The 24,289-nt window shown below is 36.1% G+C and overlaps 1 protein-coding gene across 3 annotated transcripts; it reads right to left on the reverse strand.

The window, feature by feature from the left end:
- Positions 1-890: 890 nt before the first annotated feature.
- LOC120632537 (probable isocitrate dehydrogenase [NAD] subunit alpha, mitochondrial) lies at positions 891-23,660 on the reverse strand. Of its 3 annotated transcripts, none has more exons than XM_039902363.1 (7): positions 23,269-23,516; positions 23,024-23,191; positions 21,696-21,874; positions 15,183-15,398; positions 11,750-11,885; positions 10,599-10,712; positions 891-1,469 (listed from the first exon to the last, which is right to left on the reverse strand). In XM_039902363.1, the coding sequence occupies exons 1-7, from the start codon at positions 23,395-23,397 to the stop codon at positions 1,242-1,244; spliced, it is 1,170 nt and encodes a 389-aa protein (XP_039758297.1). In that variant the 5' UTR covers positions 23,398-23,516; the 3' UTR covers positions 891-1,241. The 3 variants fall into 3 exon arrangements, with proteins under 3 accessions (XP_039758297.1, XP_039758300.1, XP_039758298.1); XM_039902366.1 differs by lacking the exon at positions 23,269-23,516 and adding an exon at positions 23,523-23,660 and having other exon boundaries at positions 893-1,469; XM_039902364.1 differs by lacking the exon at positions 891-1,469 and adding an exon at positions 4,311-6,138.
- Positions 23,661-24,289: the final 629 nt, after the last annotated feature.

The following is a 24,289-nucleotide window of genomic DNA, read 5'->3' on the forward strand; positions in this document are numbered from 1 at the left end:
TGACATCTAAAAACTGACTCATTGTTTACACATAAGTAGTGAATACTGAGTATTTAAAAAATGGGTTTAAAAGTAAGCGTCAACCGAGCTGCTTTACATAATATCTAGAATTCCCCACGGCTTCTCGTTTTTTCCTTCTCTCACGACGCCCGCTTAGATTCATAACTTTGTTTACTGTCTTATCTAAATCTGACTGAAATCCCTCATACTGTATTATAACAAAATACTAAAGATCGATTTTCAAAATAATACGGTTAGAACTTGTGAATCCATATATACCCATCTATTGACTACTAAGAAAACTGAAGAGTTGTAGTACTGAGAACTGAGAGTAACCGTCTATAGTCGGATTTGAATAATCTGTTTTGTATTTGATAGCACATTTTCGAGAAAGGAATATTGTATTTCAATCCCCAAATGTATTCTAAAAAAGGGAATGAAAAATTGTGTGAACTAAACTTGCGAAGTACCAGTCTGATTCAAAATATACTGTCTCCAATTCATAGCCCAAGTCTCTAAGATGATCGGGAATGAAATAGTCTATCTATTTAACATTACACTACATTCATAAGGAGCCCAGCAAGCGAAGTATTAGTGCGGGCAGGCGACATAATGTGACGCAGTAGGTTGGAGTCTCAAGAGTTCCTCATCACTACTCGCCTACTGCTCATCTAACTGCATTGAAGCAAGTATATAACGGGCCTCTCAATGAACGAACCATTGAACAAGTCTCTAATTATTAATTTCGTTTCTCTCACCTCTTTTAACTAAAAAAGTTCGCGGCAACAGCTAGTATTAGAAAAAAACAAAGGTTTTGTTTTTTCATGTTTTATTTATAAATTAATAATATCTATACATTGTTTAACAATGATGTATTCATCAATTTAATACATAACTTAGGACTATTTTATTCTCTTTTGAATGTTCTTTAAGATATATAATTCAGTATATCTCAATAATATTTGAATCGTTTATAATGATATAATATTAAATATTATGTTTATAAGTAAACATTTCAGAGTAAAATTTAACACTTTGGTATCTCGTATTGGAGTTAATTAGGCACTGAAAAATAAAACAGTGAATGACTTAGAAAATTTCTAATAATATTACTAAAGGATCCTAAGATCAGACTCCAAATCGCAAACAAACTGTCTATGGTAACAAAGTATTTTTCTAAAAATAAGCCAATAGGGCGGATTTTTCTAATAGCGGGAAATGATTTTTTATTTAGGATTGATTTAGTTAAGCTTCGAAATAATTGCGTTGGTGTATTCGCTACACTTCCCAGTGCCTCCCAAGTCTCCGGTCAGTGATTTTCCTTCCCGCAGGACTTCGTAGCAAGCATTTTGAACTCTATCTGCATGGTCGTTGAGCTGCAAATGCCGCAGCATCATGATGGCAGAAAGAAGCAGGGCAGTGGGGTTTGCCATGTCTTTTCCGGCAATGTCCGGGGCCGTTCCGTGGACCTGGAAAATGTAAAATTAACTGAGTTATAAAGAGAAACAAAACGAAATCATACATTTGGTTTTATTGTTTTAGACTAGTAAATTTAGTTTAATTTAGGGGACAAAAAGGAATAAAAGTGCGGTCTGTCCCCCTGCTCCGGACTTGGGGATAGATCTAACTATTTTTTTTCCGGTCTGTCTGGACTCATAAGAATAAGATGTTTGATCTGTGGGCAGTAGGAGGACATATCGAAGTAATTCTTTCCGGTCTGTCCCGATTTCGCCAACAAACTAATCGAAAAAATCAGACAGATTAAACAAATGATTCCCATTATCGATCTGCCAAAATAAAAATCAATACGCGGTGACAGCCTAGTGGGCAAGGCTTCGGCTCGGCCCGGCACTAATCTTTAACTTTCCCCAGTTATGGGCGTTTTAAAATTAAATATTGGATAGATGCAACTTAAAAATTATTCAATGTAAAGTCAATATCACCCGAGGATGCTCCGGTGTAGGAGCGTAACATGCGTATAGAATACATTGCCAAATGTATGATATGTTTATATGGGGGGATATAAAGATTGAAGAATTTAATAAATTATATTGTACAAGTTCTCCTGCTCGGAGAGCATAACAAATTAAGCTTGACTTGAAGCTGAAATAATAACAACTATATTTTGGAAATTATTTATTTCCGAACACTTTATTAGTATCATCATTCAAACAGATTAAAATAACTAAGGGATATATAAATGCAAAATATATAATTCATAATATTCAGATTCTAATTCTAGAGTAACATTTATTGTCAGATTACATCTGAAACTTTGCAATAAATAAATAACACACTAAACAAACAGCTGAAATTCACGGTAATTTTAATTTTAGAAGTCAATTTTAGTTTACTTCGCACCCCATAGTGCTAGCTCATGGCTCCTAAACTAGTCCAGCATACTCCGAAAAAAATACCTACGAATTTTAGCCGTTTTATTTATATTCTGTGCATCACTCAAAACAGTTAAAACGCTAAATAAATTTAAAAAAAACATATAAACGATAAAATGTTGGTATACCAATAATACTTTCAAGTATTTAAAATTAAGGTAAACATGTTCAAATAAATATTAAATTATTATAAACTACAAATGAGGAAACCTACATCACAAATTGAGGAACTAATAAACGGTTACCACAGACTAAAAGTTTAATGTTTTAAAAACATAATTTTTCGCGCGAATGTTGTAACATCCCTTACGAAGGACAGATCAAAGCCAGCGAACCGCCGCCGGCTAGTGTGCATATTTCTTTAGTCTTTAACGGTAACTAAAACTAAAACTACAGGAAACTATTCTTTAATCTATTTCATAAGTGAATACTGTTGCTTTATGGCTGATATTGGTACCGATTTGTACAAAAGTTATAGTAAAATTAATTGAGAAGATAACCTTTTTTTGAAGGTTATCTGCAGTAAAACCTGCGTTTAACATTAAGATAGCGTTTGCCTTGTTGCAGCCTTTCTTTGTTTTTTTCAGTGTCTGACGCGAAATTATTATTAAAATTAGTACAAAAAGAATCCTTTTTTTCGACCGGGAAATAAATAACTAATCACATAAAACAGCCACATATTATCACATCAAACGGATGCTTAGGGGAGATATGCACATATTGTGCGGGTCGGCAGATTCGATTACTATTATTGAGCAGAAAAAAAATACCTAAAGTAGGTACACCGGTTTGTGCCGATGGGTAGTCCTAAAAACTTGATTCATACAACCCAGCAGTGACAATTCATACGTTGACTGTACCAACCGTTTTGCAGGCTTTATCTCGAATATTTATTGCACAAAAGACATTGTCAAATAGTATTTTTAGGACCTGAAAAGTAGGCTTACTTGAAATAAACAATTTTAGTACTATGCATGGCGCAATATCGATTTATATTGCAGTGTGCCGATCCGCATAACTATGTGATATAGAACGCCTAATGGTAACAAAATACAAATGATTAACTTAAAACTACATCGTCTTATTCAATTGAATTTTAGACCAACTGTAAATTTGTTAATACTATTTATTTCTAATATGAATCGATACAAAACGATTGTACTTCAATCTGTGTACTTGACATTGGCTTATCTGTGTATAGCCAGAAAAAAAGCCCTGATATTCCATAAATGTCAAAGTGTTGAACTTTTACCAAAGTAAAAAAATACGTCACAAAATGAATGCAAAAAAGGAACCGGTGCACTGACCTCTAGTATTATTACTGGACATTTTGTTTGTGTCTCTAACGCCATTTTTGCGCTGTAATACACTATTTTAATACCAGAGACACGATTACTTCGCAATTGAAATTCTCAAGATTTTGAGGATTCACAAATACCCGTTACATTTTTGTGTCTTTTTTTTAAATTCAAAAGTTTACTAATACTATAAATAAGACATTGTGTTGTTTGCCTTCCTTCAAGCCACAACTAAGATACCAATAAACTTTTTAGCATAGGCTTAATTGAAAGAATGGAGTGAAACATAGGTAACTTTTTATTAAAAGAAAACAAACGTTTTCCATGGCATTTGTAAATATTCGATTTTTGAATGACATGAGAATGGTTTAAAGGTTATGCGACGTTTTGGCGCTACAGATGCAAACAAAATTGAAACTGTTAATTTTTATGCAGAGAAAGTCCAGCGTTAATAAGAGGTCAATGGCCATGTAAAATATAAAAATGTTTTGGTGCGTCAATCAATTCCGCTTTATTTATTAACGATTTTAAATCGAATCCATAAATTATTTTTAAATGCAAATTTTTATTTATGCTTCGGTAACATTTTTAATAAATAAAAATCAATGACGAATGCATAAAGTAAAAAAAAATACTTCTAAAGTTATAACTTAGCAGCCATTTTAAATATCTTTTGTAATTGACGACATCCCGACTACACGCTACTCGTGTTGCGTCAAAAGAAATCGTATTTTCAATGACTCCACACAAGTAGAGTCATATTCTTGTCATAAATAAACTAGCCTATTTTTTTCTTAAACAAATCTCACAGAAACCTGAAGCCATAATATAAGATTTGCTCGCTCGCAATCGAGGAGTAATTTTGGAGTATAGAAACACTTGAACATCGCAGTAAAATAGATCTTATTTGCATTTAATTAAAGCTTAACTTTGCCTACGATACTTTAGCTTAGGCATTTGTAGTATAAAAATCAGACGAACGGGATTTTAGACTTTTTAAGAAGTATAATAAGGTCCATTTTACATTATAGAGTTTGATATACAAACACGAATCTTCGATTGCGAGCGAGACAGTCACGTACCGAGGCCACTGTAAGATACGCGCTTGGAGAAATTCTGACTTTCTAGCCGCGACCAAACAACGGTATTCGTTGATAAAAGCTATTATTTATAAATTGATTGCCGATTTCATTTTATTATAGCTAATGTTTAGTTTCGCTATGGCCTAGGAAATGACGTCATTGTGTCCTCGTATCAAACGGAATAAGCTCATATAAAATTAAAGTCCTAACATTTTATTTTAATGACGTCGTTACAATATGCTTTTTTAGTTTTCAACGAAAATAGTTAAAATTTATTGTTAAATTCATCTAATTGAACTAGTTTTCTCAGCTGCTGCGGTTTAACATGAAACCTCATTGAGCTATGCATATGACTTTTCGGGATATATAACTCCGATCAACGGATACTCGATTATTTATTACTGTTCCTAGCATACTAGTTCTACGACTTGCCTGGCATAGTGGTGAGTGCTGTACTCCTATACTAGTTCCTGGGTTCTATCACCAGCGGGGACAATTTGGGAGATTTTAATATCTTTATTTTCTCTTGTGAGAGTCTTCGGTCGGGCCTGGTTGGAGGCAGTGGCGAGTTACCGACAAAATCGTGCCACCCAGTTATTTAGCATTCCAGTACAATATCGTGTAAATACCAAGTTGGAATATGAGTTGAGCCCTTGACTGTAGTATGCAACTGCTGGTAAGAGATGATGCAGCCTAACAAGGCAACGGGCTAACCTGTTAGGGGTATAGCAATTATATTAAACCCTTACCCCTACTCGGTTTTAGGCGACATCGTTTATAACGTTTTATCGCTTAGCAGTACGTATTTGTCGGTACGGTGGTAACTAGCCACGGCCGAAGCCGCTTACCAGCCGCCATATTCCCATATTGTGCTTTTAGGATCAACCTATCTGGTGGAAGGATGGGCCATGGCTAGTTACTACCTTAATGACAAAGACGAGCAGCTAAGCTAAATGTCAGTTAGAACCCACCCCTTTTACAGCGAAATTTATTCAGAATATACCCCAGCCGGGGATCGTTTTCGGGACTCTTAAAACCACAGCTCTCACCACAGCACGAGATTGGTTATCAAAAAAATCTATGCAATTAAATAACCGAAGTAAACATTTCCAACGGAGCAGCAACCAATCGGAACTCCTAATTCATATTCCTGATGATCTCATTGGTGTACTCCGTGCAAGTACTCTTCCCGCCCAAGTCCTCCGTGAGAACTCTCCCCTCCTTCAGGACCGCGAAGCAGGAGCCCTCGATCTTGTCCGCGAAGTCGTACAGCCGCAGGTGACGAAGCATCATCACTCCGGAGAGGAGCAGAGCCGTAGGGTTGGCCTTGTCTTGCCCGGCGATAGATGGCGCTGTGCCGTGCACCTGGAATGTGTTAGTTGCTGAGAGGCAGGCCACGCGCACACGGGTTAGCAACCATACAGTTGGGCTACGTGCATTCGAACCAACATCGACTCAAGATAGCGGGACATGATTTGTATGCAGTGGCTTGCATAGAGGGTATTCAGATGATATATGTATTTATATAATGAAGAAAAAATCAAGTACGAGTTATAAAAAACTTAAAGAGAGGCTGAACTCATACGGGAGGTTTTCTTCATTTTATACCTATGCACGCTACTATTTGTATGAGATGTGGGAGTAAAGAGCTTAATTCGCTATAATATATAAATCGACAGGCTACGTGATTGGTTTTTTTTTAATTCAACTGCAAGTCCACCTTGACTGCATTCTAACCGGGTGATAAGTCTATGATAGTCTAAGTTATATTAAACCAATATCTTTAGGGCAGTCTTTTTCGGTAAGGTGACAACTTTAGCCCCCTTTTAATAAACGTGGCATAACGTTGGATTGGAGCGGTGTTAGCCCAGTGGTTAGGACTTCGGAATTTACTTTTAGGGTGCCGAGTACAAACCTCTCAACAAACCTCACAACTCAATTACTAAAACATCACTTGCTTCAAAGGTGAAGGAAAACTGCAAGTTTGCGAGCTCTCCATAATGTTTTCAAAGTCGTACCAATCCGCACTGGACAAGCGTTGTGGACGAAGGCCTTAAACCCCTTCTCATTGTGGGAAGAGACCCGTGTCGGGTTTATATTATGAACGTACGGATAACGGATTTAGTTAACTAATAATGCAGTTCTTTTTCGTACTACAAATGACAGCTTCTTTTACAATTGTCAGACTATATATTCCAACGTTATGTCACTTTTATACATTTTACAACATTAAAAATTCAAATAACGACAACTAGAACCATTTTGAGGTAACAAAACTCGTCACTGGAGTTGAAGTTTTTTTGTTCATCGACCGATTTATCAATGTAAGATAAACTGATTTGAAATAACCCACAATAGCGTTTGATCATTTACGATATGCTTATTGAAGTTATTTCAAGCAAAACATGTAATCCCGCTCTGTTTAGAGCTTGTTTTGAAATGTCTTAATATTGGGAGTTAAACTGCACTGTTATGGCCAAACTGTATGATTGCTAAACTGCGGAATGGGTTATTCAAAACGCCTGCAAAAATTCCCACAAGATGCACCAATAATAATAGGGTATTCTATTGGTTTCATTAAGTTTTCCTCAAAAATATTTTTTTTTGTCAAATACCATATTATATTCATGTGTTTAATATGGGGTTAAATTACCATGGGGTTGAAAATATCAGCGGTGGAGACATTTGCGACCCCAGTGGAACAATGTTAATTATTATTTTTGTTATATAATTTCCTAAAACACATGCTGTTCGGTTACACAATAGTTTATAACAATACGAAAAAGTAAGATAAAAATATTAGTTCAAAATTTTAAAATACCTTGACTCTAATTTAATATTACCTAGCTATCTACTAGTCAAGCCATTTAACTAGTCAATACCCATATTGTGGGAGTTGTGGCAAAATATGTAGCCCGCCATTTTGTAGCGGCGGCCATCTTGGACCGACATTCATTAAACATAGTTTTAATTTGACAGTTTCTAACATCTATGCAACTTTAATGTTTCAAGCAAATAAATTTATTCTGATTCAAGCTAAGAACACCCCCGACTAATATTCACCTTTACAAAAAGAAACTAAATCAAAATCGGGAGCTACGACGCCACAGACAGACAAATACAACGACGAGTCCAACTAATAACACTCCGTCGTTTTTGCGTTGGGGTTTTATAACGTGTAACTTTTGTGTATCAACGAATGTTTAATATTTAAAAGTTATGTGTCCCTAGTTGTTTTCATCTAATGCAAAAAGAAATTGCGGCTTGTACGAAACTGAATTGAACAGTCTGTGCAGAATTATTTTTTTCTACTTACTAAATTATTATATACTATACTAGCGACCCGTGTGACAGAATTACTTAATAATATTGATGAAGGATGCAGTGTATTTCATAAGAAAACACGCTGTAAAAATATTAAATCAAAAGAAGCATATGTATATATCCATACAAATGAATTGAAAACATTCTGAGTTTTTACATATGACAACCCTATTGACGATAAAAGACCGCCACGAGCATTGTACCTACGCTACGCGACGCGTACCTAATGAATTGACAAGAGTAACATGATTTTAATTTTGAATGTGATGTTAGGGCTGTGTCTGATTTCTTTCAGTAAAAACTATGGCAGTGGTGTACGCAAAAACTATTAGGTGAAATTTGACACCTTGCTTATTTAGGGCGTGAAGGAAGGAAAAACAAACAATCATTCCAAATTATGATATTAGTTAGGATTAACCATAACACACTTTAGGGACAAACATTAAAGTACATGTTAGAACCATTGATACCGTGACACTTCTCGCAAATATTATTAGTCGCCATTGACCAGAAGATTTGCGAAAACTGCATTCGACTTTGTATGAAACATACACAAGATCATACATAACACATAATGTCCATGCAAAAAGAAATGTTTTAGTAATATCGCACACAAACACCCGTTAGTCCAACACCTCATCACATATATATTATGTCTGGATGAGACTTACATTTTCAATGATTTTTTCATCGGCATTATTGCTTCCCTGGTTTGTTTACTAACGGTCCATTAACTAACGATCCACTTACTAACGGCCCCTTCCCCCAACCTCAGAATCACTAAACCAACGTGATTTTTGTGCCACCGGGAGTTCCTAATTCTAAGGTTGCCTGGCAGAGATCGCAACTAAGCGATAATGCCGCCTTTTTTGTTTTCTACTTCTATTTCCATGTTTCTCTGTTCTTGTATATTATGTCCTTTACTTCATTATTTTTTTATTAATATATTAAAGTGTAGTTTCCAATTTTTTTTTTTTAACTCTCAATTAAAATCAATAATGTAAATTCTATAATTTAAATCACGTAAAAGTCACGTCACCAATTTATCAAATGTTCAATGTCTAAAAATATTCTTAAGCGTCGAAATAAGTTATCTGTCGCCGACTAAAAACGATTATAAGAACCATTTAAAGACAGGTCTTGTTGATTTAAATATTTAGGTTTGGAAAACAAGAAAGACTATAAAAAGCAACCAATAATAAAGCAAGACGTTGCGCGCGTAAATGATGCTTATTGATTGGCTAACACATTTTCGCGCCTAAGATAAAGACTGCGCCTGCGTACATTATTGTATGTTTAGGTAGTACTACTGTAATAGATAATGAAAGCACATTATCAACCTATTAAGGTTAAACACTCCAGTAAATGCATCGTTTATAATCTAGTAGAGTACCACTCGAGATGCATTTTTAAATTGCCAATCTTATCAAGTTATCAGTAGCTAAAAATAACGTATACATTTTAAAATTGAATCATATCTTTGGGCTTTTGATTAAAAGCTGAATACTGCATATGTAAGGAAATTGGTAGAGGCTTTTTGTGAACTCTTGGATAGTCTCCAAAACGGGTACGCAATCTAAGATGATAATGGGCTGACCTTTTAAGGTTTTCGCAGTTCTGTTAAACCGATACCCGTTTCATAGAACCGGGGACATCCCACTTTAAACCACAGCGCTCACCGCTGAGAACGTTCGTTAATACGAGAAACATAAGGTTCATTCAGCTCTGTACTTTATAAAGTTTCGATACTCGAAATCGACTCTACGATTAGCGTGAAAATCTCATACTAAGGGTGCTGCTAAGACCCCAATCCTTACGTGTTTTATAATTTAACGGCCTTAATACACCATATCGACTCAACACCGATTTCACTAAAACTAAAGCATTGGATAGCTTTATTTTATGTGTTATGAAGCAAAATTTTAATATTTTTGTGGCAGTAGGCATAGGTCTGTTGACCACGGGTCATGCACCTCGAACGACACGTTATGTCACACGATTAATTTATTTTTTAGTCGTACTTATAGTTACTCTTATGTCTAATGTATACTATTTATCGGTAAAAAAAAATAGAAGGTTAAATTAATAGTTTGGTGTAAAAGAAGCATCCTATATCGAGTGCCAGCGGCGCGGTGCACTGGTGGTATCTAAATAATCAATCGCGGTCGTTTTGCAGCGGATAGGTACTTAAAGCTGCATCTAAATTTCTAATTGCAGTAGTTAATGTTTTATTTTTTGTATGACTGGTGTACTATACTTCTTATATTTATAATATTGCTTTGAGTTACTTTAGATCTGATAAATAAAAATAAACTGCAGTCTGTAAAACACAAATTTCAATGCTATAAAACGAGTGGAATTGGGGGTTGAGTCGATATGATTAAGTTCATTAACATAGCTAAAATGTACCTTTTTATGTAAAAGCTTAAATACTTCAAATTGAGGTCGGTTATCAGTAAAGCATATGTGGGTGAATCCTAAGTTAGTGGAGTTATACTTACAGACTCGAATAGAGCTCCGTTTTTGCCGATGTTTCCGGAGGGCGTGAGGCCCAGACCTCCCACCAGACCTGAGCACATGTCCGACATGATGTCACCGTACAAGTTCGGCATAACCTGAAAAATAACAATAGAATTTGTAATACTATGATTTTAAAAAAAACAAAGCCGAATTCTTACTGTTATGTAGATACTTGTGCAATGATCGTAAGATAACAAATATTCTTTTACATCATAATAACATTTTTCGAGAAGCATTTTACTTAATTTATTCTTAAACATATTAAGATTCATGTTTTCAAAATCGGTTGGTTGGTTTACTGCATTAATCTGAATGGTTTGATTTTAAGGTTCTACCTTTTTGTTCTTTACACGGTAAATGAATCATTTACAAAACCAACCAACCGATTTTGAAAACATGAATCTTAATATGTTTAAGAATAAATTAAGTAAAATGCTTCTCGAAAAATGTTATTATGATGTAAAAGAATATTTGTTATTAGTTTATAACAAATATTATTTTACATCCAACCATTTTAAATATAAATTATGGATCATTATTTCGATGTGGTTATTTATTTATTTATTTATTTACTGTCATTTTTAATTTTATCATGTGTTTGTAGTGTTTATTTTAATTTAATTTGACATTTAATTAAGGTTGATCTTTTTAATACCCAAGAACCAAATTTGCACACTATTAATTTAGTAGAATGTTATGCTCTCTAAATTAACTATATTGTTTACCAACATCTTTATATTGTACAAACGTTCTTGCAAATAAATGATTATTATTATTATTAAAATAAAGAGACGACACAAAGTGAAACGAGCGAGTGAGCCAACGCTACAAAAAAAAACAAAAATGCACAAGGTACGTTTCGTTACGTCAAAGAGGATTCAAAACAACTTTATAAAGATGTCCATTTGTTCCTTACTCGATAAATGAATCTTTTTCATAGACGACACAAAGTGCAACGAGCGAACGAGCCAACGCTATAATTAAAAACAAAGACGCACATGGTACGTTACGTTACGTCAAAGACGATACAAAACAAACACCTATCTCAATATGAAATATTATCTCCCTTTCTACATATTTATGGGTTACTTGCTAACCAAGCATCGCAAATATTTGCTGAAATATTACTTACGAGTACGTCGAATTTCGATGGATCCTGCACCATGTTGAGGCACACTGTATCAAGGTAGCGTTCTTCGAAGGTCACACTGGGGTACTTAGTGGCCAGGTCTCGACAACACCGCAAGAACAGACCGTCGGACATACGCCTGTAACAATATGTATTTACATATAAACACTCGAAAGTTAGAGGGGTTAGAAAAAACAATAAACCTTATAATTGGGCCTACACGCAAATATAAAAGTCTTTGACAATTAACAAGCGCAATGATCCTAAAAGATTCTTAACCTAGCTAGTTTGCTGGGCCTATTAAGATCAAGAAGCTGAACTTCCAGACCGGAATTAAACCCCGATAGCGGACTCATAAAATATCTGGACTAGGAGCGGCGGTTAGTATGTTTAAAAGCAAAATGTAGATGTTGCAACACTCAATGTATGGAGGTTTAGTAGAACTATGAAGCCTCGGTCAGAAAATTATTGTCCTTCGACCGTCGAAAAATTCGCGATTGCGCATGTCTTGCAGGCCGGTGAGGAGCACACGCTAATGTAAAAATTTGGTGAGAAAATTTAAAAACTCACCGCAGCGAAACTGCGCTGATAACGAAAGATTCTTTATATGAAATCGCATGAGCCGATTTAATTAATCATTCAATGTGATTTAAGATATTAATGCAGGGCAGATCATCCACTGTTTAACACAGGCTTTTCCCAAAAAGCGCAGACATTTAATATACACCCCGCTAAAATGCGACGCCGACCACGATTCACATCCAAGGTAGTGGAAAACTTTTAGGATGATTGCTATACAAGCTTGAAAACCCCTAAATACCCTGCCGCGTGCACTTACGAGGTGCTGTAGACAAAACAGGCATGTTCAAACTAAAGCGGGATATAATGTATGTAGATTCTGCGAAAGGCAGGTGTACGCTAATACAAAATAATCTGTTCTAGGTGTGTGATTTACTACTACTGGGGAATAGTATTGTCTTCTTCTTCTTCTGTTCGCCTGGTCCCTGGTGTCACGTCGACCGGTTACGATATATTATAAAAAAAAAAAAAATCGTTAAGAAACAAAGTGGTATCAACATATCGCGGAAGTCTTCGTTTAAAAGTAGTATTACTACCCCTAGTCAGAAGACTCCGCGCTTCCGTTACAATTAAAATAAATTACTATAAAAGGAAGGCGGTATATATAGTGACGCCACTTCCAGCATTTTGCTGGAAGAAATTAAGCATCTTCTGGTTGTATTATATATTTCCCCAAAGGAATGCTGCGCTTATGCATCTACGCGGGGCAGCGGCGTCCTCTTTGCAGAGTCTGCATAGATCTGTGTCCTACAGCTTTAGGTTGAACCTGTTAAGCCCACAGTGCCTCTTAAATGCTCGCACTAGGATGCATAGGTTTACTTCTGTTGAATGGTTTGGTTGAATTAGCACTCGAGAATGGTTCGTTCCTGGGAGTCTTCTCCAGCCAATGAGTGTGCGTAATAGTCTTGTCACTAGATGGCGCTCGTTGGATTCCATACAAATCGAAAATTTCACTATCGAATAGATAATACGTAAATTTCATTTTTTCTAACTACTCTTATAAAGCAAGCAATGTTTTCATTACTTTCTGGTGAACAAACAAAATAAAATGATATTTTCTTGATGTGGGTATGTTTATAATATTTTCTTTACAATTAATTACCAGCTAAAAAGTAACGAAAGGATGTTTAAATTATAAGGAAAATTAGACTCTAGGTACAAAATCTCGCACCCTGATACATAAACATGGCGTCTTCTGGAAAAATACAAGCAGAAGTTGCTATTTCCAGCGACGAAACTGCTGCTGCTCTTGGCGATAACAAACATTGGTTGGACGATTTAAACTGTGAAGTTACGATATAGCGTACCGATAGACGTGACACTACACACCCATAAACCTGAAGCCCCAAAAGAAACGTAATTCTACAGACATGTAGTTTCCCTCAAAAAAACCAGTAAATCAATTATACTCTGAAAATGATGTTAGCATAATTTGTATACCGCTATATGTTTATAACAATGGTACTTGACACCGTCTCATTAGCGCCAATAAAGACGAACGTAATACTAGTACGATCATTTCATTGCAGGTACTACACGATATGAGCCGAGGTCACCCGTATCGCCTTCAAACAATTGCCTCGTGAAATACGATATTTACTTAATCGTTATAGTAATTGTTGTTTAGCAGAAAATAGACGAGGATTTTATGAAAGTTGGAACATCGGTATAGGGTAATAATTTTTAAAGTCCAAACTATCTTGGTATTAAATCATTTGGGTATGTTTAGACTCGCACTCTAAGGGTTCGGCATTAGAACTATCAACAGCCTACACCGGTCTTCTTCTTCTTTGTCGTTACACTCTTGACAGAGTGGTCGTGGTCATCATGAAGCGTCTTTGAGGGCAGATGTCACACGCCCCACGAGCATCCGCCACTTCTCTCGGCTGGCCGAAAGCCTGGCCACCCACAGCAGACTTAATCTGATCGGTCCATCGCATGGGTGACCTTCCTCGACCTCTAGTGCCCACCACCTTGCCCTGCACGACAAGACGCTCTATGGAGTCACTCTCACGCCGGGAGACGTGCCCGAAGACTTTTAAGATGCGACTCTGTACTAACGCCGAAAGACGTTTTTTAATGCCGATTTCTTGGAGTATAGAGATGTTGGTACGATAGAGATGTTGATACACCGGTATATTGCTAGACTAAAGGCTCTCCCAACGGGGGAGTTTAAGCATTTTCACCATGCTGTGTAATTAAAATATCACTTGCTACCGTTGAGGTGAAGGGAAACATGCATGCCTGAAATTTCTACATAAAGTTCTCAAAGGTATGTGGAGTCAACCAATCCACCTGGACCAGCGTGGTGGACTACGGCCATAACTCTTTCTCATTGTGGGAGGAGACCCGTGCACTGTAATGGGCCGGTAATGGTAATGTCACTCATTCCTGATTCCAAAAAAAAAAAACTGCATCAACATATTAGTAAAGCTATTTGATAATGAATGAATGAATGAATGAATGAATACACTTTTATTGTACACCACAGAGAAAATTTACAGAGATACAAATACAACAGCACAATAAGGTAGAACGTACAATTTGGCGGCCTTATCGATAAATAGCGATCTCTTCCAGGCAACCAAAATGTAATGTGTAATTGCCTCGTACATTTCTGTTTTGTTTTAACTTAAGTTATGTTTTCTGTTTCTGTTCTGAACCTCATTACAGTGTTTCTTTCGTTACAACAATAATATCATTGTAAACTTACGAACCCGCAGTTGTATTTTATCAATTTCTCAATTTTGTAGTTCCTAAGCTAGTTTCAGTGTCAATCTGTTGGTGAAACTTATAAATAAATAAATTTAAAAAAGCAATCATTAAGGAGGGGGAAACAAAATGGCGGCTAGCTCACATGATGTTGGCCTTGTGCACGGCGGTGACCTTCTTCCGCTTGTTTTCCTGCGCGAACTGGAACGCGAACTCGGCCACGCGCTTGCTGGCCTCCTCGGTGATGAGCTTGATGCTCTGCACCACGCCGTCGACGATCTCGTGCTCGATGCCCGAGTACTCGCCCTCCGTGTTCTCTCGGATGGTCACCACGTCCACGTTGTCGTACAGCGTCTTGATGCTGCCAAAAAACGTAATATTCTAAATTCCAAGTCAAGGACAAACATTTCATGCTTTTTTCTATCTATTGCGCTTGATCACAATCACGCCCGAAAATAAGTGATGATGCGGCCTAGAGTGGAGCGCGCTTGTCGAGGAGATGCCTATTCACTCTTGACTTGTAGGAACCCATATTATAGGTATCGGGGAAGACGGAAGCCGGAAGGACATTCCAGATTTTTGTGGTGCGAATTAGGAACGAAACGTGCGTAGAAATTGCCGAAGATCTGTTTGGTGTGAGGTACAAAGATTAAAGTACAGTTTCTCCTGCTTTTTTCGGAGCATAGCTAATTGAGCTGGATTTTGCTTTGTATAAACATTTATTTTTCAATAAATGAATCCTTATATAAATTATAAGTTTAAAATTTGAAAACCACCGACTTTGAATATTATTTAGTGTTAAAATGCAACAATTAGTGTGTAATAGCAACATTCTATTATATATTTTATCTATGCACTTGTCTATGCGTGTATCTGCTTTCTGATCCTTCCTTTTTGTGCCTCGGATCTCGGTCACATTATGCATTGAATTTCGTAATTAATTGTATGCAGTACCACCATTTGGTCAAGTAAAACTGATCAGGAAGATCAGTGATGGCCACATGAACTACACAATAATAAGTATTAAACTAGTTGCGTTTCGATTATTGTATACAGTAGGTAAGCAATTTATGCTCGTCACAATAAAAGAGCTGATGGTGAAGCGCCAGGAGAACTCCTTAAGCATTAACACACCGGCTTCGGGAAAAGCAATGTTTTGTAGAATGTAGTTATGAGCAGTTGACATTCGGCTTTTAAGTCGGTGCCAAGTAAAATGTAGAATCTACTGGTACTTTCCTTGCTTCTATATAAAAAGGTATACGAAGTATACGTAGTAACTTAGTATATGAGTCCTGAAAACTTTTGTTATTTCACGTGCGCGGTTAGCTAAACGACAAAATATTCATTTGTTTTATATAACACATGCTATAATCGTAAAATATATAATTGTTATTTGTTAACTTGGATCTGGCGAAATTATCGATAATCTATTCTGAGCTGGAGCAACAGAACGGAAGCGCACATACACATCCAAGATTTCCACCTGATAGCATTCCTTAATATCATTGTTGTAAATAAATGAAGCGCATCACTTTGATACTACAATGTCTGACCCAATTGGCACGGTAGGGTGCCATGCAACCAGGAATTAAATTACATTGTAAATGGCGTTGTTCGCGTTATATTGGCATCAATACAGATTTTTCTTCTTGTATATTGACGAGTGCAAAGTAAATAAAAGTTAACTGGTATTTTGGGATTTTTTGATTATTGCGGTAGCCAAACGGAAATATCATGTTCTACGAAATAGCAAAAATTACAAACATTGCCTTATTATTGGTACTTCTGTCACAAAGACAACATCGCCTGTTTTTAAAATTATGTACTCTCCTGAAATGCAGTTGTTTTGTTTTATATAACTCATTTCACTTTACACCCCTCGATATTACATCGCACATTGACACGTGTTTTCTTTAAATATGAAAACGGACTTGTTCTATTGGTTTTGGGATATTTTTAACGATCTGCCTTTTTATTATTCCAGCTCGGCTGCCCGCCTATGCTAAGGCAGGAGACAATTCCCGGAGAAAGGACAAAAATTCACCTTCTCCCACAGCTATTTCGTGGACAGTGTAAGTGGACATGGTAATATCCCCCATTATATCCTAAATGGGGGATATAGGGGATTTAATGGGGGTTTATAATCTTTGTGCTAAGTGCTTAAGTGTAGTGCTAGTGCAATTTTAAGATTACAATAACAATGTATGTCTTATATTATTACCCTAAGTCATTGGACCTAGTTCTTAGATAAACTAATTTATAAGTTAAGGTTAAAAAAAATGTTACTAATAAGTCTTAATAAGTCTCACGCGTGCATGGAAGTTTATGTAAGAAACAAAAATTAAAAAAATGTTAGGGTTTGACTGTAATCTCACCCGGTGATTAAGGTAAGTTATGCAGACTAAGTTGGTAGCGGGGTAACCTGCTTTTGAGTATGGCAATTATATGAAACCTAAACCTATAATCAAAAAGGGGTAAAGTAAATCTAGGGGTTACTAGCTACAGATGAAGCCTCCCTGTACCTATGCCCAGAGTGAGATTTACCATCTAATAATACTTATTCGATCGCCTAAAAGTTAACTATGATTTTTATGATATCGAAAGACCGCCATCTATTGACAGTACGTTTTCCCAGTATTGCCACTAGTTTGCCGCGCTTCTGCGATACCATATTATACATCGTAGTTAAATTTCGCTTACTGGAATAAGTAAACGTAGGTAAAAAATCACATCATTTGACACTCTGAGTACTACACATTTTACAATAATTCACTAGGCAATTTATATTTTTTATCCATTATTCTTAATTTAAGTGTTATATAAGATTAAATAATTACAATCTGACGATAAACAATACCTTTTACATGCCTATCCGCAATATTAATATCGGACTGACATTTTAATTTTAATTTAATTTAATAGATAATCCTATTTTGTTATTATTTAATTGTAATTATTTAATATTTTATAAAATGTAATTATTTAATATTATAATATTGTAATCTTTTAGTGTAACCATGAATAAAGCAAAGTAAAAAACTATGTTTGCGACGCCCTTCTCATGTACCTACATAACAGCAAACTATCCCTACTAATCCCTATCCCTACTAATATTATAAATGTGAATGTAAGTTTGTTTGTTACGCGTTTACGCAAAAACTACTAAACCGATCATCACGAAACTTTGTACACATATTTCTTAAGGTATTAAAAGTAATATAGGATGCTTTTTATCCCGAAATTAAGCTCAGTTCTCTCGGGAAGGGGACGAAAGTGTTTGACGATTTTACACCAGACTTAGCTATCCTAAGTACATTAAGTGCCGCCACATTTATAAGGCACATGTCTTCCGAAAAACAAAAACAAAAGCGGACGAAGTCGCGGGCAACAGCTAGTATGAAATAAATAAATGAGCGTAGTATCATAACCTTGCGATAGCAGTTCGTACAAACGACAAATTGAAATAGATGAATTTGCCACTACCGATTAGAAAATTATCATATCAACCTAAACCTTGTAGTAGCAAACCTGAATGCAGTCATGCGATAACGCTTATAGAGTTATTCTCGCACTGAATCAGCACTTATCGCCATTGAATTGAGATGCGTTAGGGGGCGTCCATAAATTACGTGAGGTGTTGTTTTAAAATGACGGCCGATTGGCGCAGTTTGCAGCGACCCTGCTTTCTGAGTCCAAGGCCGTGGGTTCGATTCCCACAACTGGAAAATGTTTGTGCGATGAGTATGAATGTTTTTCAGTGTCTGGGTGTTTATATGTATATTATAAGTATTTATGTATTATATTCATAAAAATATTCAACAGCTATCTTAGTACCCATAACACAAGCTACGCTTACTATGGGGCTAGGTGGCGAAATAAATATACTACGACAATACGTCGTAGTATATTTATTTATTTATTTATTAAATTTACTGACCCTCCCACTGGTGAGATGTCGTTAGATTATATTCAACCCCATCCCCCAATCTCACGTGAGATTTTTCAAAATGTGGGTTTCTTACGTTAACGCGTTGGATTGTAATTGTAAAAAGACCAATGGACCAAAATAGTAAATTTTTTTATGTTTCAATCAGAAAAAAAATTGCGTGCTATTTGCCGAGACCCCCCTCTCTCCAACGTAGGATTAGATGAGATTTGACTTGACCCCCTCCCCCCCATAAACATCTTACATATTTTATGAACGCCCATTTTATGGAGTAGATACTAACGCCTTTTCACGGTCATTACTCATTAGATACTAGGATACTAGTTTTTATTATCAAGATCATATTGGGGACTTTACCAATCACTTGTAGTTGTAGTTCCAGAGCGACAGTTTTTTTTTAATACTATTACTAGTGAGCCCTTGTTGGCGGCGGACTAATCTGTAATGGATATGGCAGTTAATCGTATATTAATTACTGCCTGCCTTCGCAACCGGTGGTAGTCACTACAGACAGAGAGTTTTAAAACTTAACTTCTTTGTGAGTAGAGTGGTAACTAGCCACGGCCTAAGTCTCCCATAAGGCACGAAAAACAATTAGGTACGGGATAATATATTAAGTTCGAATCTATGTAATCTAACATAAAGCTAAAGAAATTTGAATAACGATTAAGAATTTGTTTGGCTGTTTGAACGCGCTAATCTATGGAACTACGAATTTGATTTCAAAAATCTATTCTGCATTTAATAATTTACTGGTTGAGGAAAGTTATACGCGTAATGCTATACAACGAAAGCTATAAACATTTTTTTTGGTCAATTGAGGGGGTGATAGGACACAGTGGGTATGACTTCAACTTCGCTTTCGTGGGGCAGAGTTCGAATCCCAGCACCTCTTACTTTTCCAATTGTTTAAGGAATTGAAATATTGCTTTCTTCAATGAAGAAGGAAAACATCATGGCTTCAGCGGTGGAGGAAACATCGTGAGGAAACCTGCATGCCTGAGAGTTCTCCATAACGTTCTCAAAGGCGTGTGAAGTTCACCAATACGTACTGGGCCAGCATGGTGAACTACGGCCTTAACCCCTTCTCATTGCGGCAGGAGACCCTGGCCGATAATGGGTTGATATGATGTCAAGATCAAGGAAACGTTTAAAACTTTGGAGCATGTGACTAATCTTATCAAAATGGTAACGCGTCATAAGAAATTCCAATAATATCGACGCATCCATCATTGATAGCGAGTGTTATCGTACGACAATACTACCGAATTACATAAAAAAGTACAAAAAATGCTACTTTAATGAATGCATAACTAGTTCTTATCGACAAATTCGATTTTATCACTACCTGTTAGCCTTTTGCTGCCATCTCACCAGACGGTAAGCGCTGATGCAGTGTAATATGGTAGCGGGATAACCAATTTAGAGAAGCTAATTAGGTATGGCAGCTTAACCAGTTTCTACGCGGCGTTTTACCGGAACGCTAAATTTCTTGGTTGCACGTCTTTGCCGGTAGGGTGGTAGCTAGCCACGGCCAAAGCCTCCCGGACCAGGTCAGAGAAAATCCGGAAATTAGGACGTCGTTGCACACAAATCCAGATTACGCTTTGCTTAGCTTAGCTTTAGGTAAGGTGGCGCCAAAACCTCTTTGGGTTATATTTGTTAGCTTTTAAGTTTGAGAGACTAATTTGAAATTAATTTTACGGTTTTAGAATAATATGCAACCTTTAAATGCTCCACTTTCCAGTCAGTCTTATTAGCATATTCCAGACTCTTTTTCCATTACAGGTCCAACAGATAAGATCTGTTAACTTCTGATAAAACTTCGGGAATTACCTTGTTTTATCTGCAAGTCGGAATTCTAAATAAACAGAAATGGTTTCAGCATGATTCATAAATAACCACATGCAATAATTTGTAACTTAATACCTAGTGCACTGCAATATACCTACAAATTATGTAGAATATGCTAATGCATCAATTGATATCATCAGTAACATGATTCTAATGGAGTGTAAATGATGGAGTCTAAATCAGACCTGACTTTAACATCTTCTTTTTAACTAAAAAAAAAAGGTTATCTTTTAATATGTTTTATATAACCCTTATAAAATTGGGCTTAACTATGTCTTGGAACATAAAACTTGTGGTTGAGACTGTCGTGTGATTAGAATGATTCGTAACTTCTGCACCAGATCTAGATCTTTTTTTTATAAGTCTTCAATTTAATGTGGCAAATTTTTCCCATTTAAACTTTGTGAGTATGGTTTTGTTTTGGTGAATCTTTTACTCTTTTATTGGTGTTGATGTTTCCACAGCACAAATAAGTAACACACTAGTAAATTACCTTCTGCCTTAACCTTCACCATAAACCTTTAAGATCCTTTTAACCAAAATGTAGGAGGCATAATGTACCTATGTTAAAATAAATGGATCAGATGGAATGATGATGAACTTCTAAAGTTAAAATTTATCTTAGTATCATTAATATTTTTTAATTTTATTTCTTAATTCTTTTTTTCTTTATATTGTTTAAGAACATCTAAATTTCATGATGCACAAAGTGTTAGCCTGCAAGTGGGTTATACAATGGATAATTTATAATATTATTATTATGTTTTAAGGCATTCTATACAACATTGGTAATAAATAATTAATAAATAAATAAAAAAAGAAGTTAATAAAATATCTAAGTACATAGATAACACTTACCCATCTAAACTTTTGCAAGGCCGAACATTTGCATATAAGTCAAACTCCTTACGAAGGGCCAAGTTGAGGGATCGGTAACCTTTCCCAACTGGTGTCATGAGTGGGCCTTTAAGACCGATTTTGTTTGCATTTACAGAGTCAATAGCCTTTTGTGGAATACCAAACTTGCCATCTGGACCCTGGAACAAATTTTTAAATTATGTTTTAGGTTATGATTATTATTATATGAATCAAGAATAGACATAGTAATTCTTCTTTCTCCTGGGCTTGCCTCTGTACATGGTTGGCCGGAACCTGCAGTTGTAGTGCCACTGGTACGGCTCCCCGCTGCGTCACTCCAGCCAGCCGAGCTAACTCCAGAAGCTTTGCAGGCCGCCCCGGTGGCAAAGTGAATTTACATAGTTTTGGGTTTGTTTAAATTAGCATTCAGCATTATATACAGTGGATCAAGACCTCCTAGTTTTGATTTTCGGGTAAGACAAGGTGCCTGTTTTCTGATAAGAAATTTGCAGTGCTATTTAGAGTAATGAAAATTGGCACTGTGTGGCCAGTAATTAAGCCCTAGCTGAGTATATTAACATGTGATTATAATGTTAAAGCCAGCTGACCTGTACTGGAGCATTGTGGTGGGTTCAAGCTATAAGCTTATTCTTATGAGAGAAAAGATCTGTGCCCAATATATACAAACAGATATGTTCTATATGAACATGTTCATACGATAACATAAATGTTCTAATATCACATACTATATAAACTGTGGTAGTGTTTTATAATTGAGACAATAATTATGTGCTATCTAAACTTAATGATTTACAATTAAGATTTGCAAACATAATGTGAGTAAAATACAAATGAACAAAAAAATAAAAATACTATGAAAATACACACATCACCATCTAGCCCCAAAGTAAGAGTAGCTTATGTTAAAGATACTAACCTTATTGATGAATATTTTTATGAATAATATATATTACTACTTCTATACAGATAAACACCCAGACACTGAAAAACATTAACGTTTGTCACACATTGTCCAGTTGTAGGAATCGAACCCACAGGCTTGGACTCTGAAAGCAGGCATGCCTACTGTGCCAATCGGCTGAAATTGATCAACTATTTCCCAATGACTAATTTTGAATACTCTTACAAATAAAAGTTCCACCAAACACGCTCACATAATCTAAAAGGAGGAAAACAGTTAATTTTCCTGTTAGATTACACATTGTTTTACATTGAAATTCACTTTTAATAAAATTTTAATATACATAAAAATGTTTACAAATAATAAACAATCATAATTGGATACGTATAAGATTTTCGGCACTTACCCTAACAGCTGTGACATCAACCTCGTCCCATTCTATGGGTACTTTGGCAGCTTCGAATATTTTCTGAACAGCTACAGTGATCTCTGGGCCAATTCCGTGCCCAGGAATGAGTGTCACCTTCCGCACCCCCGTGCTGTACTGAGCAGCGCCTGTTCGCCCCGCTGGGACCTGGCAATGACCAGAAAAACCCATCGCATAACCTCTACCATAATACCGGATTTAATGAAACAAAATTTTATGTTAACCTCATTTTTCACGCCTCCAACCCCTCCAGAAGACTTATTCGCTTCAGACTCAAACAATTTCAGTAAGCTCTCAACGACTTTACTCTCACGAAAAGGCTTCAAAAGCGCATTTATGTAATTCTTCGACATACTATAAGTCTATTTTTGGATGGCAAAAGAAATTAAACGAGCCGTCGCACAGGGGTCATTAAATAAGGGGGGCATGCAGAAACATATTAGGAATCTGGTATCAACATCGCTATCTACGAACTTACGATTTTTCTGATAATTCTTGCTGCCATTTCACTAAATTTAATTTTACGACGACAAAAGACACTCCGCGGCAAAGGGGCAGAACGGGGAGGGGGGGACACTGCGAACTCTACAACGACGCATGACCGGAAATTAATTGTCAAGGACGAAGTTTCCCGGCTATTGTCTTGAAATTAAATTTTTAACCAACCGTAAGTAGTTGCAGCTATGAGAAATTGATAGCTTAAAAGACAACTTTACACTAAATATTTTTTTTTAAGATAATTAGGCTAAAAACCCTAATTATTTCATTTCAGCTTAGTAAAGTATGGCAATTTTTTTAAAATGTTAAAAATTGTACGTATGGTAATGAATGACGTTCCAGGCAATTGACATTGCCTGATCTAACTTAAGTCTCGTCAACAATAATCCCAATTGACATCTATCAGCTGTGTAAAATTATGCCACTTTGCTTATTAAAGATAATCTTAGAGGAAATAATTATATTTTGTTTATAATTGATAGATAGATGTCCGAAAACGGAGGAGTGAAGTGATCAGCAGCAGCAGTAAATTGAATGTACGTTTGTAAACGAGGTAAATGATTTACTCAAATACTCAGTTGTTGTAGTTTTAGATCTTAGAGCTACATCAGCTGAATGTATAATTTATAGTTCTGTCATATGTGGCGATAATATTCTCAGCGTAATGGCAACTCTGCATTATCCGTCAAGTGTCAATCAAATTAAGACTATGTTGACGGTTTGTCAAATGGCAATTGTCAATACAAT

The sequence above is a fragment of the Pararge aegeria genome, chromosome 20 (genome assembly GCF_905163445.1).
Source record: "Pararge aegeria chromosome 20, ilParAegt1.1, whole genome shotgun sequence".
NCBI classification, from domain to species: Eukaryota; Metazoa; Arthropoda; class Insecta; order Lepidoptera; family Nymphalidae; genus Pararge; species Pararge aegeria.